At 31.9% G+C, this 18,295-nt stretch overlaps 1 protein-coding gene across 1 annotated transcript in view; it reads left to right on the top strand.

The window, feature by feature from the left end:
- Nucleotides 1-12,983: 12,983 nt before the first annotated feature.
- Nucleotides 12,984-18,295, top strand: part of LOC128985302 (basic proline-rich protein-like) — a 9,674-nt gene continuing 4,362 nt past the window's right edge. The window contains exon 1 of the mRNA XM_054404692.1: nucleotides 12,984-13,136. Within this exon, the coding sequence (XP_054260667.1) occupies nucleotides 12,984-13,136 (153 nt within the window). The remainder of the gene's footprint in view (nucleotides 13,137-18,295) is intronic.

Here is an 18,295-nt window from a genome sequence, read left to right as displayed (position 1 = left end):
TGTGTAAGTATTAAAATTACCTGACGTAATTTAAAAACTCATATAAATAATCTAGGGGATATTGCATACAATTTTCCAAAACTATAGCAATACAATAACAGAGTTTAAAAATGTTTGTGATGATAGTGATAGTGTACTGTATTTTTAAAGGTTGGAATAAATACATAGTAAATTTAATGGCATTAAACTTTAGACAAACAATTTATAATAATTGTACCTGTTATTTAAATTAAATATAAACATATTGAGAAAAAACATCCAGAATTTAATAAAAGTAATGAGAGAATGTCAAGGTTGCTAATTTTAAGACAATATTTAAGAGTTCCCATGAATAATTTGTTTTCATATGTGTATTTATGACAAACCACTTTAAGGCAAAATAATTAGCAAATTTGGCTAAAAAGCTGACTTTTCATAAATATTAGATCGTCTTCCCTGGTACAACCTGGCGGAACCAGGCATTCTGGTGAAAGGGCTCTAGCATAGTAAATAAATAGGTTAGTATAAAATATTCTGTAAATCTCATTACGAACCTAAAAAGAAAAAAATAATTAACTGATTCAAGCGAGTGCAAGGGAATCTGTAATAGTTGAAAGTTGGCAGCCAACTCATTGGTTTGTAAGCTTTCACGCATTGTTGCATTTAGAATCGTGGTTTAACTGAAAAATAAAATAAGAATAATGATTCGTTGATACAGATCTACCAACAAGATAAACAGTTTGCTTAGAGGTAATTTATACAGTATAATAATAATATAATATGAATAAAAAGTATTTTGTTACGATATGCAATAAAATTAATTAAATCCTGAATTAATGTAATTTCAACTCACTTACGTTATATGCAAGCATAATAATACTTGTAAATGGAAAAAATAAAGTAGATGAGGTTTTATATTACTATTTACAGACCCTAGCACCATAAAATTTTACGAATACCTTCACGAGTAAAAAAAATAATAAATAAAATTCCAAATGATATGGGACGCAACGTATATGCACGAGTGTATATTTTTATTACCTGTAAATCAAATTTTTAATCTTTATTTTTTAACGAGTTCCTCAGTTATTGCTTGCAAGAACAAGAACGTATGTTAGTGGGGTTTCTTTACTTCTTTTAGCGCCTTCGATTTATAGATACAGTTTGCTTCACTGGTGGGTTGAGTTGAGTTTCAACAGTTGTGAAGGCGAAAAACTGTTGAAAGATAGAGTATAAAATACTAGTACATGATTCCTAAACATTGCACAATTTCACACACATAGGTTTAACATAACTTTTTAAAGCCTATTATACAACAAAACGCTTTTGTTTTTAACACGTTGACATATTTTTGAGCGTAGTTTCCCCATGTAGTAGTGGTGTTTCTAAACTACTGTATAAATTAAATACAAAATGCAAGGATTGAAACAAATCAATCAATGGGGCGTCCAATACTGAAGTATGACTTTTACTATATACAAGCCATTTAAAAAGTCTAGTGTAAATGGAATATGATTATATTTAGGTATAAATTTTCCATTAAAAATGGTGTTTGGTTATATACAAGCCATAAATACGGTTGAGTAAAGAATGAATATGTAATTATAATGCCATTCCCTCAGTTTTGAATGTGATATCATAAATTATGTAAAAAATGAAGCTACATAAAGGCTAATTATTACAGTTAACGTTTTCTGCTAGTTGATATAAAAATACTCATTTGGTTCTTGCGAATCGGCCGAAGAAAAATTTAGAGTACTTTTGCCGTCCGTTGTAAGTTGGATGGATTTCTTTGTTTAAAAAAATTGTCCAAACACCTCCAAACATATCGCGGATATTTCAAGAATCATATTGCGTCTCTCGTCCGAAGTTCGAGACACTAACCAAGCACCACATCCGATTCCGGGGTCCAAAGGGTGAAAAGACATATATTTACATCAACAATTTACAGAAGCACAATAGAATATTTGTTAACAGAATGTGAAAACAACAGTACTTTAGTATTTCGATGTTTTCAGCCACCTAAGCCTAGGTGGCTTCAGGCAGCAATTATAGGGAAAGCGATGTCTTGTGACAACAACCGTTCGTCTAGAAGGTCCAGTCGACCAGCGATCTGATAAAACAACACCCCTGTGGTTGACAATTAATGTACAGCTACAGGCGAGATTTAGCTCTGGTTACGTAACATGTCGATCAGATGTAAAAAAATACCCACGCCACAGCAAACCTGTAGACTAAGCGGATTTCCATTCGCCTGATTTGATTTTCACTAAAAAAATGTGTAACATTAGGTTAACGAGTACCTAGGTTTGCTGCCACAGGGAGGGTGATAAAGTGTGATTTTAAGTAAAATACTAAGAGCTTAGTATTAAATAAATTTGCCAAGTTTGATCAAAATAGATTCATAAACTAGCAAACTACAACAGTTTACTTATTGTCACCGTAACCAAAAACCATACAAAACACTTCAATGTACTAAATATTTTTTTTAATCTCTTTAAAATGAATTAGATATAAATTGGGCAATTTTATGTTTGAGGGTCAAAATGAGAAAAGCCAGTTTTTACCCCATAAACCCATTTCCCATGGTCCTATCGTGCTGGTTAAAATAAACGTAGGGTACTTTTGAACCAAATTTCTACGAAACCGGATCATTTTTGCTAGAGTTAACGTGTTAACGGCCATATATAATGTATATGAATTTGAAGGGATGGTGTTTTTGCCTCTAGGGATATCAAAATTAAAAAATAAACCGGTCGCTGGTCCAGATCCATGGGTACTATGGTACTAGCTTATTCCCTATATGGGGAATTTGCTAAAATATTTAACGTTCGCCATATGCCACCAAAACAGCTGCTTTGAATGTAGTTGGGTTATGTCGTAGTCGTATATCGTAAGTGTAACGATTCTATTCTTATGTACTTGTAGCCAGTTTCAAAATGATCATGGCAATATTTGAATTGAGGTGCCAACAGGTGTGGTGATGTTAGTTACTGAATTTTGTTGAATACGCTAACTTCAACACACAGAGACAATTTTTATTCACTAGGAATACAAAGAGTTTATCATTGCAGGGGCCTACACCTTTAGTGCCACTGTAAGACCAACGAGAGGATTATGGAATTATTTGTACAATGTTTTGGTCTTTGCCTATTGACAGAACATTCAATGCACATGCTAAAGTTGTAACCAGTTTTGAATAGAATGAACAAATTAAGTCACTGAAACAGTAGGCTGCTTTAGAGTACTGATGTTAGCCACATACGCTAACTTTTTAGGTAAACTAATCCAAAAAGACAATACATTGTCATTTACAGCATCTTTTATGTCATATCAACATTCATAAAAAAGGGAGAAAATATTTCATTTGGGACTTAATCAAACTCTGTGAGTGACTCATTCTACTTTGTTCTATTTCACATTCTTTTAAGATTTTCCGAATACATACAATATCTATTTCAATATCCTAAATTGGTTTAAGTCTCAGCAAAAAAAAAAAAAATCTGAAGTTGAGGAAATTTTTTGGTCTAGGATACTACATAGGCACGAGCCGAACACATTACTTCAGGCTAGCAAAGGGGTTGCGGCATTATCACTTAGATAAAATCCATGGTGGTTTGGTGGGATTTTAACCCGGGACCTCAGGCAACGAAGTCCCGCGCTCTACCACTAGACCAGCTCGCTCCTTCGAAGTCTAGGTCATTAGCTGTATTGTATATATTTTGCAATTGTAAACTTGACCGGTGATTTTTCTGAAGATTTGGCACTCCATAAAAAAATAAGCACGTTTTGCTTGTAACTTTTTTTACAAAATCTCTTTCGAAACAATAACAATATATAGGCCTACCGTATAACCAGTCTGTATAGTTTATTTCAAAATACATTTTTATCTTGGGTATTTCTCGTCTTACGCGGTTTTGTTTTCTAAATTATAAGTGTGTTTATTTTTTGTTCGTATAATCCACTAGTTACTATACCCGTACTTCGCAACGGGGAAGGACCGCAAAACAGACTAATGCGGTTCTTTAGAACTAATGTATGAAATGGTTATTCATTCATTTTGGAAACAAAACTTAATTTTACTGTTTATAGTGTCATAACGTTTTTCCTTTTGAATTATGGTAAGGGGTTAAATTTCCTTGGTAACTTGGAACGGCTTATAAGTGGCGACTGCAATTATGTGGTTAAATAACATACCTTTTAAAAGAGTAGACCTATTTACCAAAAACTCCTATATAGGCCTATTTGAAGTACAAGATCTAAAAGAACATACCGTAGTTTAGCAACAAAATCAATCACTTGATATTGATGTTTAATATTCATAACAAAAGGATATTTTATGTACCCTAGTTATTAAATTTTATTGACGCCTTTTTACCTGTAGCTCAGTACAAACATTTTACAGCAAAAGTATATGCAAAATTCAACGTAGTTTTTGCTATCTTTTTTAGTTAAACATAGCCCTATTATTAAATGACTTACTACTTTCCACAATGTTAAAAAAACACAGCATTATCATTCTCAAGCAGCTAGTTTAGGTTATAGCATATACTAATAGTATTAAGTGTATTCATAATAAAAAACGTGGCAATTTTGGAAGCCTGTGAGGACATTGTTAATCAGATTAGCTGTTCTAGACTGTTTTATTTACATTGCTGAAGGCGTTTCTTATAGCTGAATTTAACAACCGACTGTATTTAGCAACAGAATCCCAAGTAAACAAGACTCTTTGTTTGAGCTACAATCGTTAATTGCTAGAATTTTCTAGTTCTGAGAACTAGAATGAGTAAAATCCAACGAGATGGACAAGTGTGTATTTTAAGTAACAAATGTATTTACATAACTTTCAAGCTGTTTAGATTACAACGGCCACCCCTTGGGCATAGAATAATCTGGCAGAAATCTGATATATTGTTTACTTATACCCGTTGCTACTAAATAAGCTATATACAATTTAATCACTGTAGTTTAAGTACCATTATTTCTCACGTAAATGTTACTACCGTCCCTAATTTGTGTTATGTAAATTGTTGTAGAAACTGAAGAATGGTTTTGAGTTTCACAGTTCATTTGATAAAACGACAAGTGACAAATTTAGTACGATTACCACGTTACTAAAGTACCTTATTAAAATGAGATATTATCGAAACCCCTCACCCAGCACTTGGAGAAAACTAAAGGTACGGCAATTCATACATTTCAACAAGTCGTTTTACTATTTTATTTTCAACACATTGACGTCAACCTATATGCACTATTAAAATAAAACGATTGCCTACAGTTTAAATTCACCAATGCCACTTACAGGAAATAAAAGTTTATTTTTGCGATATAAAGACATTAGGGAGTAACAAGGGAGAAAAAAAAAACACTAAACCATTCCTTTTACACTAAATCCACAAACAGTAATTTAAAATTAATTCTTTTCATCAAAGCTTGTTGGAAAAACCAATATTGACATAATTGCAAAATTGTAACCCTCTAAGTAGCATAGTGCCATTTTGAGGGAGGTTGGTAATAGTTGGTTCTCGTCGGAAAGTGGTGTCTTCGCGGCGGCATATATACAGCGGGCGAGTCTCTAACACTCAAGGGAGGACCGAAGCCGCTAGGTGTTGGTAGTGAGCTGCAATCGCTCTCCACTGCCTAACTCGTGTTTTTAACCAATGCTCGGGACTACACTCGGTGTACTACCCTTGCGATTGGTACATTACACCTCAGCGGCCCCATTTGTTCTCCCATTTTTTATTTTCTAATTTTGTCAAACGATTGTGTTAATTTTGGCAATTTCTTTAAACATTATAAAAAATATGGGGTTACTGATATCATTTTCTTACATTCCGTCAACCCTATGTAGTCATTTAATGCCACTTGCAAAAATAACATCATATATTAATTTAAGAAATGTTATATTTTTAGTATATGGTAAAATTATACATTTTATAACCATTTTTCCTGTTTAAAAGAAGACAAATCGTTTTTACCTAGGGAAATAAAAATTTTACTGAAATATAAGAACAGTTAACCCCCACTAACTCTCTAGTTCGCACACTTTTGCATGAGCAATAGTGTTATTTCACGGTTTTAAACACTCTCCTCTAGCCCGTACATTAACGATATATTACCTCCATTCTAAGCTGCAGCAGATGGGTTGTTAATAAATAACATTGACTATGGTGAGTCAATCAGATAGAAAACACCAAGTACAAAATATACTACTAATATTACTGTATTTTCTATATTTTAAATTATCATGAGCACGCCTTTCTTTCGTAGTATAATAACAGTAATTTAACAGTAACTAAAGCCAAGTTGTACATCCTCAAGCATGAAAAATAATTCTGTGAAGCCATTTATGTTTCGAATTAGTTTAAGAACTAAAAATCCAAACGTTGAGACAAGAGTCAAAGAGTTTCCGAATAGATACCTGGAAAGTTCTATGTAACCCTTCTTGTTTTGACAGTATTATACAAGATTACTCCTCGACGCTTGACATTGCATTCCATCCTTATCAGTGACTGTCCTCAGTATACAGGGTGAAGGCCTCGCGTGGCCTTGGGACGGATTATCTTCTCTATTATATATCGTTTAGCTATTCTTGAATGGATCCTGAACCGCCAACTATTCGGTTGTTTTTCTGCCGTTGTAATATCGTCATTGGCCGTTTCCACGGTACGAAACACAGTCTTTGAGTAAAGCGAAACTTTGGTCTTGAGGTTGTTGGTTAGAATCCAGCCGATTACCAAAGTTTTGTTGATGTGTTAAATGTTTCATCTCCTCTATGCTTAGACACTTGAATTGCAAACATTTCTAGAAGCCAGTACATGTTAGACCTACCAAATCGTTTGATTCTCTGGGGAAAGTGAAATTTCGGTCTTGAAGTTGTTTTAAATACTGATGCTTTATTGATGTTGTCGTGTAATTTTTTTCCATATTAGATTGCCTAAACATTTTTACTAGATTCTGTAAATAGTTTTCGGGGTTTGAGTTAAAACTGGCTAAGTAAAACAAATTAAAAATCACGTATTTGTAAAACTTGTACCTTGTTATGAGTCAAAGTCCTGTACACCAATAGCCACGCCCCGATAGGTGTTAATTGTCTACCTAGGGCCTAATGAGGCTTGGAAATTACTATTACATGTTAATGTCACAGTAGGTAATATACAGATGAGCAATTAGATTTATGACTCTGTATTAAAGAGTTGAAAGGAGCAATAAATATCAATCATTTATTTGCTATAGCTATCATATATTTTATTAGATATACATAATCGTAGTAACCAAAGCCCGGTGATTATTTTTTTGTATAAAAATATAAGCCAAGTCTAGGAATATTTATATTTAATACGATAAGAGAGGAAAATCCCTTGATGCAAAAGAGGTATTCAGTAACCTGCAAATATCGATGGATATAATTTCCTCAAGTCCTTATTCAGCTTTATGGGATTTATGTCCACCAACTAGAAAATACCCCCACCGCAATAAACCTGCAGTAAGCAAATATGACATTTACACATAAATTTGCTGCTACAGGAAAAGGAAAAAGTATGTTTGTTTGTTAAATGTCCATGGCATTTTCTGGTATGAATAGATTTACCACATTTGATTAAAATATAGCTTATCCATTCTCCTCAAAATAACACGGTATTTTTGAAATATATATTTTGTTATTCATCCATAATGCGAGTAATTTTTTATCCAACAACAACGGGCTTCAGAATACAAAAATATTTGTTTTTTATGCTCGAAACGATAGCTGCTATCGATATTTGGCATTTTCATGTTTTAAAGGTAAATATTTTAAACCCCCGCGATAAAATCAAATTTTAAGAAATATTTCATTTGGCTTCTGGGTGCACAGTAAATCGGTCCCGGGCCAACCACCGCCCCCCTTATCCGTCGTCTTACCTGGCTACCTACGGTAATAACTACTTCCCTATAGGGAAATTTGCTAAAAATAGGATATGTCTCCCAACTAACTTTAGATAAATTTCACTATTCAACGTCTAAATTTGTTAAAATAAAAGCCACACGGTAATTGATTTTAAATTGCGGCTTAAAAAGTTAAAAAAATATGTATTTAGCTACTCCAATCACTAGCATTTGTATTACTAACCCCAAAAATTCTTTATCCAGATTACTTTATCATAGTACACATCTACACTCGCTAAACCAGCTAAGCATGCAAGACTACCTCTAACGGAACACCTGTGTTATTCCTGAAAGGATTTAGTTTGTTTGATTGACAACTCAAGAACGAGATTGGTGTACAGTTAACTTATTGTTTGTCCGATTTGGTTCTAGATGTTCTAGTCAATCTAGTTACATAATATATAGAGTGGCTTAAGAACTACGAATATTTCAACATAGTTATAAATATATAACTGGAGGTCTCTGCAATGTTTCCACTCCCAGCTGATCCATCAATTTAGTGGAAACAGACTAAAAGCATTTTCCAATTTATATATAGGAAAGTATGCGTTTTCTCCATACCACCCAGTGCCACCCACTCATAGTTACTTGTAGTAGATTGCTACTGGGGTGAACGTATAGTAAGACAATTTCCACTTCGATATTGACCTCTATAAGCTTTGCCCCACGGGTGTTCAAAGATCTGAGGCGAGGCTTTTCAAAGAAACATGAGAACACATAATAAAACATAAGAAAAACAACGACGAATTTCAATTAAAGAGTAAAAGAGTGCAACAAAAAAAGTTAAACATAAGAGCTAATGACGAATTATAAAATATGCTGAGGAACGGCCACGGTAAGCCGACAACGGTTAAACAAGTGGTTAGAGCTTCAAGCGTTTTATGCAGATAAAATACTATCAACATTCAAGTATTGCTTTCAGGAAAATGAATAAATAAAAATATTGCAATGTAAGTACACTTTGAATATTAAAATTGTAAAATTTTAGGTGCTGTATGAAATCGAAAGTCAAATTTATTGTGCTAATATGAACAGAGCAATACTAGACTCAAAAAATTTTTAAACGAAATACATGTTGATGAAGTTTTATAGCTACTGTATTATTGTGCATTCCATTTTTACCCGGGTAACGCCCGGGTAAAAATAGTATTTTTCGATGCTAGTTAAATATATGGATTAAATGTGTGTATGTTTGGCTTTTGTGCATTACCGAATCGTCTTTGAGCACGGTAAAACGTTAGAACATTGTTTTATATGCCTGGAAATGTGCTGCTATCCTTGTTAAATATCTCTGACAATTATGCATCTGGGCTTGAATAAGTTCTAATCTTGGAACGAAACGTATATTGATTGGTTTACATTTAAAACAGAAAGAATAATTAAAATGTATACATTTGTCAAATGATTTATTTTTTGCACTGCCCAAAGATTTATTGAAACTAATCGATAAGGACATTTTGTATAACTAAGTGGTACGTTTATTAATTTCCTCGGCATAAATCACTTAGATGATGCAACATTGATCACATTGGTAAAAATGTAAAATTGTGTACCCAATAGTGCAGTATGGCCTAACTGTTTTCGTAATTGCATATTTTTTTAAATGTGGAATCTCACCTAGCTGCGACGCATAGCTAAAGGAATTAGTACCGACTAGTTTCAGTTGATAATATTTTCACTACATTTCAATGTCATTTTAATCATGTAAATACCGTTTTACCTTGTCACTATATAATAATCAAAAGTCAATACTCAATACTGCCTGACAGACCAGAACACTATTACATCTTACTTTTGACATGTTAACAGAGCAGTTGGGCACAGTGTTGAACCATCAAAAAGCAACCGGCTTTATACAGGATCAAACCAGCAACCTTCATATTTTTTACGCGTATTTATCGCCTTTAATTACCCAGCTATTGGATATTAATAGATTTTCTAACACTATTAAAACTCCATCTTAATATAAACCTAAAATATAAACATTCGGCAGTCTATTTTATCATTCAGCTTTCCTAATGCAAATAGTTATACAAATAGCTTAGCTTGTTTCGGTAAAAGAATGATAACTTTATCTCGGTAAATCTAAATAGATATTAATGTAGTTTTGTTGTAATGCGCCAACAACAAGATCTGTTATGTTCAATCTATTTTCTAATCGACATTACAACATATGTGTATGCGAGACAACGGTCGGTATTGGAATAACATAGTTTAAATGTTTAAGCTTGCACACAAAAATGTAATTGAATTAATTTAGATTTTTGAAAGCTAAAAACTACTATTTCTATTTATGACTATATTTTATCTATGTCATCTGTTTTATAACGTTGTGTTTTCAAGGACGAAGTGTATATTTAAATTTATTTTTCCATGGTCCAATGGGGAGGGCTTTCCCTGTAGCCCCCCCCCCTTTGGAACCGCCACTGATAAAATATACTTATGCACATACAGTAAGCCTATATAAGTAATTCCTAACAGTATACATTTTATCTCATCAATTTTATTTTATTTTTCCGATTTTGAGAAATTTGATGGATTAACATCACTAATCACCAGAATCTAGCCACCTATTCAGTTATTCAGTTCGAGAAATAACAAAGAAAATTTACTAAATCACAACATTAAGTGACTGCAACAAAAGCAAATATTGCTAAAATAATATTCGCATATGGGACGTTTTTGGCGACATTTCATAGCATGTTACAGCTTTGAAGGATTAGTTGTTCAAGGGGGTCACCGTTTTTAAATACATTCCCCAGAACTGTCAAACACAACTGTCAAATGTCGAATTATGCAGCTGCACTGTCGTAATGGCAGCTTTTCTAAGGTTAACCGAGTTAATAAATATGTTATATCTATCTTCTATCAATATACCTACCTATCCATCTATCTATCTGTTTATCTATCTATCTATCTATCTATCTATCCATCTATCTATCTATCTATCTATCTATCTATCCATCTATCCATCTATCTATCTGTTTATCTATCTATCTATCTGACTGTCTGCCTGTCTGTCTGTCTGTCTGCCTGTCTATCTGTCCGTCCGTCCGTCCACCCATCCATCCATTCTTCCAACCATCCATCCATTCATCCATCCATCCATCTATCTACCTATCTATTTATCTATCTGTTTATCTATCTATCTATCTATCTATCTATCTATCTATCTATCTATCTATCTATATATCTATCTATCTATCCATCTATCTATCCATCTATCTATCTATCTATCCATCTATCTATCCATCTATCTATCCATCTATCCATCTATCCATCTATCTATGTATCTAGCTGTCTATCCATCCATCTATCCATCCATCTATCTATCTATCCATCTATCTATCTATCTATCTATCTATCTATCCATCCATCTAGCTATCTATCTATCCAATTATCTACATATCTATCTATCTATACTATTATAAATTCTATTAAATATTAAGAATACTAAAAAAAATTCTCTAAAGTATCTGCCCGCAGTAACAGACTATTTTGAAAACCTCCATCCTGGACTATATAGTCCTAATTGAGACTTAAGTCATAAAAAAACATTAAAGTCTGTATGGTTCCTCACCATTACCTATTTATATTTACATTTCGCAAAACATTCAATATAAAAGTAATAATTAGCAGTTTATTGATACTGTAAATAGTAAAAAATACTCCTTCAAATATTATTTTAAATACATGTTTTGTGTAATTTGATATTACTATTTTTGTTTCACAAACATACTTTTAATTTGTATTTGTTTTACCTTTGCATTATATTTCTTTAGCCTTATAATATATTTCTACACTGAAATGTTTGCTATCCTAGAGCATCGCCCATCCTAATCGTGTTGTTCTAATTTACAGCTTGGATAGAGTTTGTATAAACACTATGTTATCTTAACAATGCTGAGTCGAAGTGACATCTGAAGTCAGCATCTATTTAGTCTCATATCCTATTTCCAAAAGATAAAATCAATATTAAATACAACGAATGCCGATTTATTTTTATTGTACGAAACAGATCACCGATTTTGTTTTCTATTTAACAGACGCAGAACTACAACATAGCCGGGGCTACAAGCTACAAGAGCTACAACATAGTTAGTGATGAACTGGACTTGAACCCGGGACCTATACAACAGAAGTCCGGTGCACTTAATAAATTATGGCAACATTAGTTCCATTGTCATTACTTCCATTAAAAGTTATTGCAACAAATTTCTATTTCACTTACTTTCCTTGCAATAATTATATTTACTTTAATATCTTCTCTAATCTTTTCGCAATCCCCTCGTTGCGAAGCACTGGTAAAGCTACGAGACCAATCATAAATTTCAACAAAGTATTTGTGGGATATGAAGTTTATCAAGGTAGGATACGATCTGTATTTCGCTTGTTTATGATAAAATATAGACATTGTAAAATGTAGTGGTGGAGGGTGAATAGGATATGGTTCTAGAACAGTCCCAGTCCAGTGCGGTTTTGGCTTTTTGGACTGGAACATCGCAAAAACAACACGCGATAGAGAATAACGTCAAAATCAAAGCTAACTCAAGAGCAACCGGCCCTGAAACACGTTAAAATACTTTATATTTTAAAATAAACAGTAAAAATCTAAAAGAGTAAAGCACAAGAAAACATTTGAACAAAAATGAATATTGTACTGTATTCGTAGTTCGAAATATTTTTAGGATATTAAAAAAATTGAACATAGTATTTTCAATTTGGATTTTTTAGGACATAAGTATCAATGTTACTGAATCACAACAAAATAATACTACGCATACCACAGCAATCTTCAGAAAGTAAACATTTCATCAATCACATACAAAATCAACCCAACCTGAAATATCCATTACATATCGATATCCAACCACTAAACACAACAATCTTAAACATTCTACAAATCTGTTTACGATTCTGATATTAATCCGATAGTTCTCAACTGGTATAATTTGCCTATCATCAAATCAAATAGGTTTAACAATGTTGGTATATCGACGTACTTTAAATTGGTTTTGTTTGTAACCACAGTGTGACCAAATAACCGAATATCAATGTAACCACATAATCACATAATGGCGTTAAGGGATGCTGATTTGACGCCATCTTGCCTTGTTTACCCTGTCCATCCCTCCAGCTGCTTGGGAAATACCTTCAACCCGGTATATAAACATGGCCAGCGTCAGTCAGGCAAACAGTTTAGAGACATAGGAGACAGAAACACCATGGTAAGTAAAATAACAAACATTTTATAAAATATTTTTGTGCAAATTTTCAATTTTTAATTAGTTGTATTTTATTATTATATAGTCAACAATACAATCAGGAATAACATTTCCCCAAAAACATCTAGTTAGCGAGATATCCACCATTTGATTTTGTGGTTTGAATTTGTAACTTTAAAAAGATTAAATGTATCTTTATGAAATTTAGTACACAATTTTAAAGGGTCATACAAATTTTGAGAAAAAACAATCATTACAAAATAATTTTCGTTTCCATATTGCGTCCATTCTAATATTTGTAACATAAAAATTACAAAAATATCTTATTTTATTAAAAAATTACTAGTTCAATTTTATTTTAGCATTTAAAATTTCATATAAAAAACACCAAGTTCAAACAAATCGAATAAACCGCTGAAAATGACGGTTTACAGTATAGGTACAGTATTACCGGTATACAGATTTTAATAAAATCAGCCATTTGTTAGTTATTTAAGTTATACAATTTAATTAGTTGATAAATATTTTTCATTATTTATTTTCCCTCAAACAATTTTTGACTTTTTTAAAACCTGTATACAAAACTGCACTGTATCTTTAGTAGTTTTTAAGATATAAATTAAAAACAAAACAATGTGGATATCTCGCTAGTGAGGTGTTTAAAAAAAACATGTTATTCTTGATTTTCGTTTAATTTTGACTTGTCAAACCTTTTCCTAAATTGTTTGCATTTACTTACGGAACACTCTGTATATAGATTGAAAATTCATGTTATGTTATAATTCAAACCAAGCCAATTTGCAATAAAACAACAATAAACAGTAATTGATCAATATTTAAATACATTTTAAACTATGTTCTTGATAAGGCATCATTTATTACAACGCAAATTATTTTTAGGTATAAATGTATACAAAATCGTTACTTTTCCTTGAAAATACTCCCCTATTTTTAATGACTCCCATCCCAGTTTGCAAATACAACTTTTACGTTTAGTTTAGACCTAAAACTAAAAAAATATATTTTATTAGTTGACCATCCAAATTATTAATAAGTACAGTTTTTACAATTATTATAGGCCTACTTTTCCCTGAAATACTCCCCCGTTTTTTTAATTGCGACATCTATCTTAGTTTGCAAACCTAACCTTTACGTATACTTCAAACTTTAAAATATAACGCTTTTTCGGTTTAATCTGTTTTCAAACAACCGCCAAACAGATAAATCAACATAACATAACTAAAACTATGGGATTATTTTGTTTATTTAAAAGACCAATAAGTCCACCTACCCGACCTTGTAATGGGTTTAACCCAATCGAGTCTAAAACCTCCAACCTTTCTCTGGCCTTCGACACGACAAACATATTAGTCTGCAAAATACATTACACAACAACTTTTAAACTCAACTTCCTACCTTTAATTGGTTATAATCTCACAAATTCCGATACTAATGGTCTATTTTTGTTGTGGTTTCCATTTCTATATGGATAGACTACACTTTCAAATGAGCACACAATGTTTGGTGTACAGATCGCTTTTAGCTGTACTTTGTGTAGTTTGAAATTATAAAGACACGTTCTCGCTCGATTGTGAGAAAATGAAATTGATAACAGAGTAACCCAAGTTATGCTTTTAGTGAATTTCCCTATAGGGTAGTAGCTATTACAGTAGGTGGCACGGTAAGACCTGGACCCGGGACGGATTTACTTTTCTCATTTTGATGTCCCCAAAGGCAAAAACACTATTCGTTTAAATTTATATATATATATATATATATTATATAGATTAATACATCCGTGAACGCAATAACTCAAGTCATTTTGGTCGGATTTATATGGAATTTGACATGCAGTAGAGGGCGTGGCAAACATGAGTTCGCAAACCAGCGATCGGGTCATGAGAATGGGGTATTTTGGGTTTTGAAATGTAAAAAGAATGTTTTTTTTTTTTTATTTTTAACATTTAAACATGGATATGCGCGATTTTTAATCCAAACATAGTGTAGAGCTTAAAACACATAATTTTGTTATGGAAGCGTAGGCCTATATTGTATAAACTAGGCATTGGAGAAAATTACAAAAACTGTACTTTTAAGATTTAAAAATTTGTACAACGGGACTTAAACAGAAAACGTACACATTAAAACGTTCTACTAGATCAAATTTTGAGTTGACTGTCGGTTTAATATTGAGATTATAGTTTTTAAGTTGGTTTTTAAGTTCTGTTTTCAGCAAGTTAAATAGCTAATTACAGTAGCTGGGGACCAAGTTTTTCTCTGGGGAATTAATTAATAATAGTATATTCTAAAGTAGCCTTTGCTTATCAGTATTGATACGATGTTCTTCACTGATATATTTTATTATCTTTTATAGTAAAGGTGCTGCAAATAATGTATTGAAAATCGCAGTGGTTTAATAAACTACTAGTGGTCGTCCAGTGGTCGAAAACTCGACCAAAAATATGTAACTTACACGCATTGACTATTGGATACTGAAGTAGACATTTAATCTATATGGATCAGCTGTCACCATTTTGAAAATAAAAACAAAACACGTAGTTGTGTGAGCCAATCACAGAATGTGTGTATAAAATTAAATTGTCTACCTTATCTTTTTGTTGCTGACAAAGTAGATGGGTCATAACAGTTGCTTTAGCTAATAATAAGTCATTCCAAAAGTTTGATTTGGTAAAAAGCGTCGGGTATTCGACAAAAAATTATTCATTCAGATCAGAGCACTCTGTTGGTGGCTCACATCAACTACGACGAATTTAATTTAAAAACTGGTGACAACTTTAACATGGGGATGGAATGTGTAGTTGTAAGTCAAAGCATAGATAAAACATGTTTTATCAATGGTCAAAGGTACAGGCTTCTCTATTTTCACCCCACGCTGTAAATTAAACATATGATTGTAACTTTTTACATTTGTTTTGATTTTCTGTTTATATTTCATTGGTATTTCGTCACCAGCATAAGCATAAACATTTGGGCAACCCATAAAGCCCATGTTATTTTTTTTAATTTCAAATAAATCTGTTGTGCTTATATTTGAGCCTATTTGAATTTTAAAAAATGGATTCTGCACATCTACAGGAAAATATCTGTCTAACAGTATGCGTAGATCTTCCCTGCAATACACACGAGCTGAGAAAAAAGGTTTTGAAGAAACATGCTTGCCTATAAATATACTGTATAGATTCGTCGTGAAGCAGATGCTTTCATTAATTTGTTTACGTTGTAATTGTTTGTTTTGACCCACATAACAATCATGGACAAATTTTGACTATAGAAATATTATCATAATTAACATTTATATAATAAATTAATTTGACATGCTATAATAACTTATATTGGAGATGTTAGCAATTAATAATGAAATGTATAGCTAAATTTTAATGTCCAACAAGGCCAATATATAATAATTTATTTTATTCACTTTGGAAACTAGGTTTCCATCATCAGGCTGTGTTTCCAGTTTACACTAGTACAAAAAGTAATATTTACTTCATAATAAATTAATTTTAAATAAAGTTAAAACAGATAATGTAAAGTATATTAAAAAAATATATAAAAAATCATATTAGAAAAAAATCTTTTGAATTTTAGATTTAATACAGTGTTGTTCTTGTAATTATTTTCAGTAATTCCCATAATTGGACCAATAATAATTGGATAGTAATATTATTTTTGGATAACAATAATAATTGGAGTTAATTATAACCAAGCTCATGCAAAATACAGAAGACCTGAAAAATCTGCCCTTGCTAGACACAGTATTAATACAGGACATACAGTATTTTCAATTTGGGAAAACTAAAACTTTTAAAACAAATTATAAAACTTTAACATCTTAATGCTGGGTTGGAATCTTATTTTATAGAAAAAAAAACAGACCAAAATTATTTATTAAATAATGAAGATGCCCCAATTGTTAACCCGGAATTACTGAAAATAATTACATCAAGAACAACACTGTATTATAAGGCCTATCCAAAATGCAAAAGATTACTTTTTCTAATATTATTTTTATATATTTTTCCAATATCCTTTACATCATCTGTTTTAACTTTATTTAAAACTAATTTATTATTAAGTAAAAAAAAAATTAAGTAAATAAATATTTACTTTTTGTACTAGTGTAAACACAACCTGATGATAGAAACCTAGTTTCCAAAAGCGCTTGTGAATAAAACAAATTATTATATATTGGCCTTGTTGAACATTAAAATTTAGCTATCCATTTCATTGACATGCTAGGACATCTTTTAGTTACTTACTTCTGAAGCAGAGGGAATAGCAATCCTTGGAGCCTATATTCATGATATTAGATTTACAGCTTAAGGGAAAGGATAGAATGGTAATTAAAGTACAACATAGGAAATAGTTTGTAGATTACCGGGGAAATGAACGATTGCTAGTATAAAATTAATTGTCTTATTTGGACATAATTTATAGCATATAGTCAAAGATAATAAACCAAGAGCACGCTCCGCAGTCATGTAAACGTAAAGAACTAAGACGATTTTATGAATGCAAATAATTGTTATTAAATTATTGTTACCGTAACTATATTTTAAAAGTTTTCCAAGCTGTTTTAATTTTTTATTCACACAATGTAAAATCAAATTCATTTAAATTTCACCAAATGGGGTACCTAGGTTATAAAAGTTGGGCAATTTGATTTGGACAGGACCCTTAAACTCTGAGATGGAAATACTTTTGATTTAAATTTCAATAGTGAAATATATAAAAGAATAAAGTTGTGGTTGAGCTAAAAAAAGTCCTTTATAAATTGTGAAGTAATTATGAACAAAATTAGTATACTACTGTTTACCAGTCTCTCTCTCTATCTTTTAGATATTAATTGTTTGCATTCCCATTACGTGGTAGTAATTTATTAACAAATTAATTAGAAAATAGAAGCATTAAGGATTTCCCAGAAAATTCTCGTCCGTGTCTAAGGAACATGTCGGCCTTAGTCACTAACAAGACTACAAGATCGCGCCACTCATCCTACACTCATCCTTCACTCATATTTGGGTTAAAATACGCACATAGTGGCGTCCCCATCTTAAATAATTGATTGATAATTGAATACTATTTATTGACAAAATCAACAAAACCCTTTGTTTGAAGTTCAGTTTTAGTGATGGTGGGTT

Source organism: Macrosteles quadrilineatus, unplaced genomic scaffold, assembly GCF_028750875.1.
Source record: "Macrosteles quadrilineatus isolate MER2022 unplaced genomic scaffold, UCM_ALF_1.0 Scaffold_2__2_contigs__length_208266976, whole genome shotgun sequence".
Lineage (NCBI taxonomy): Eukaryota > Metazoa > Arthropoda > Insecta > Hemiptera > Cicadellidae > Macrosteles > Macrosteles quadrilineatus.
Note: the sequence above shows the minus strand (reverse complement) of the source record. Positions and strands in the feature narration are given on the sequence as shown.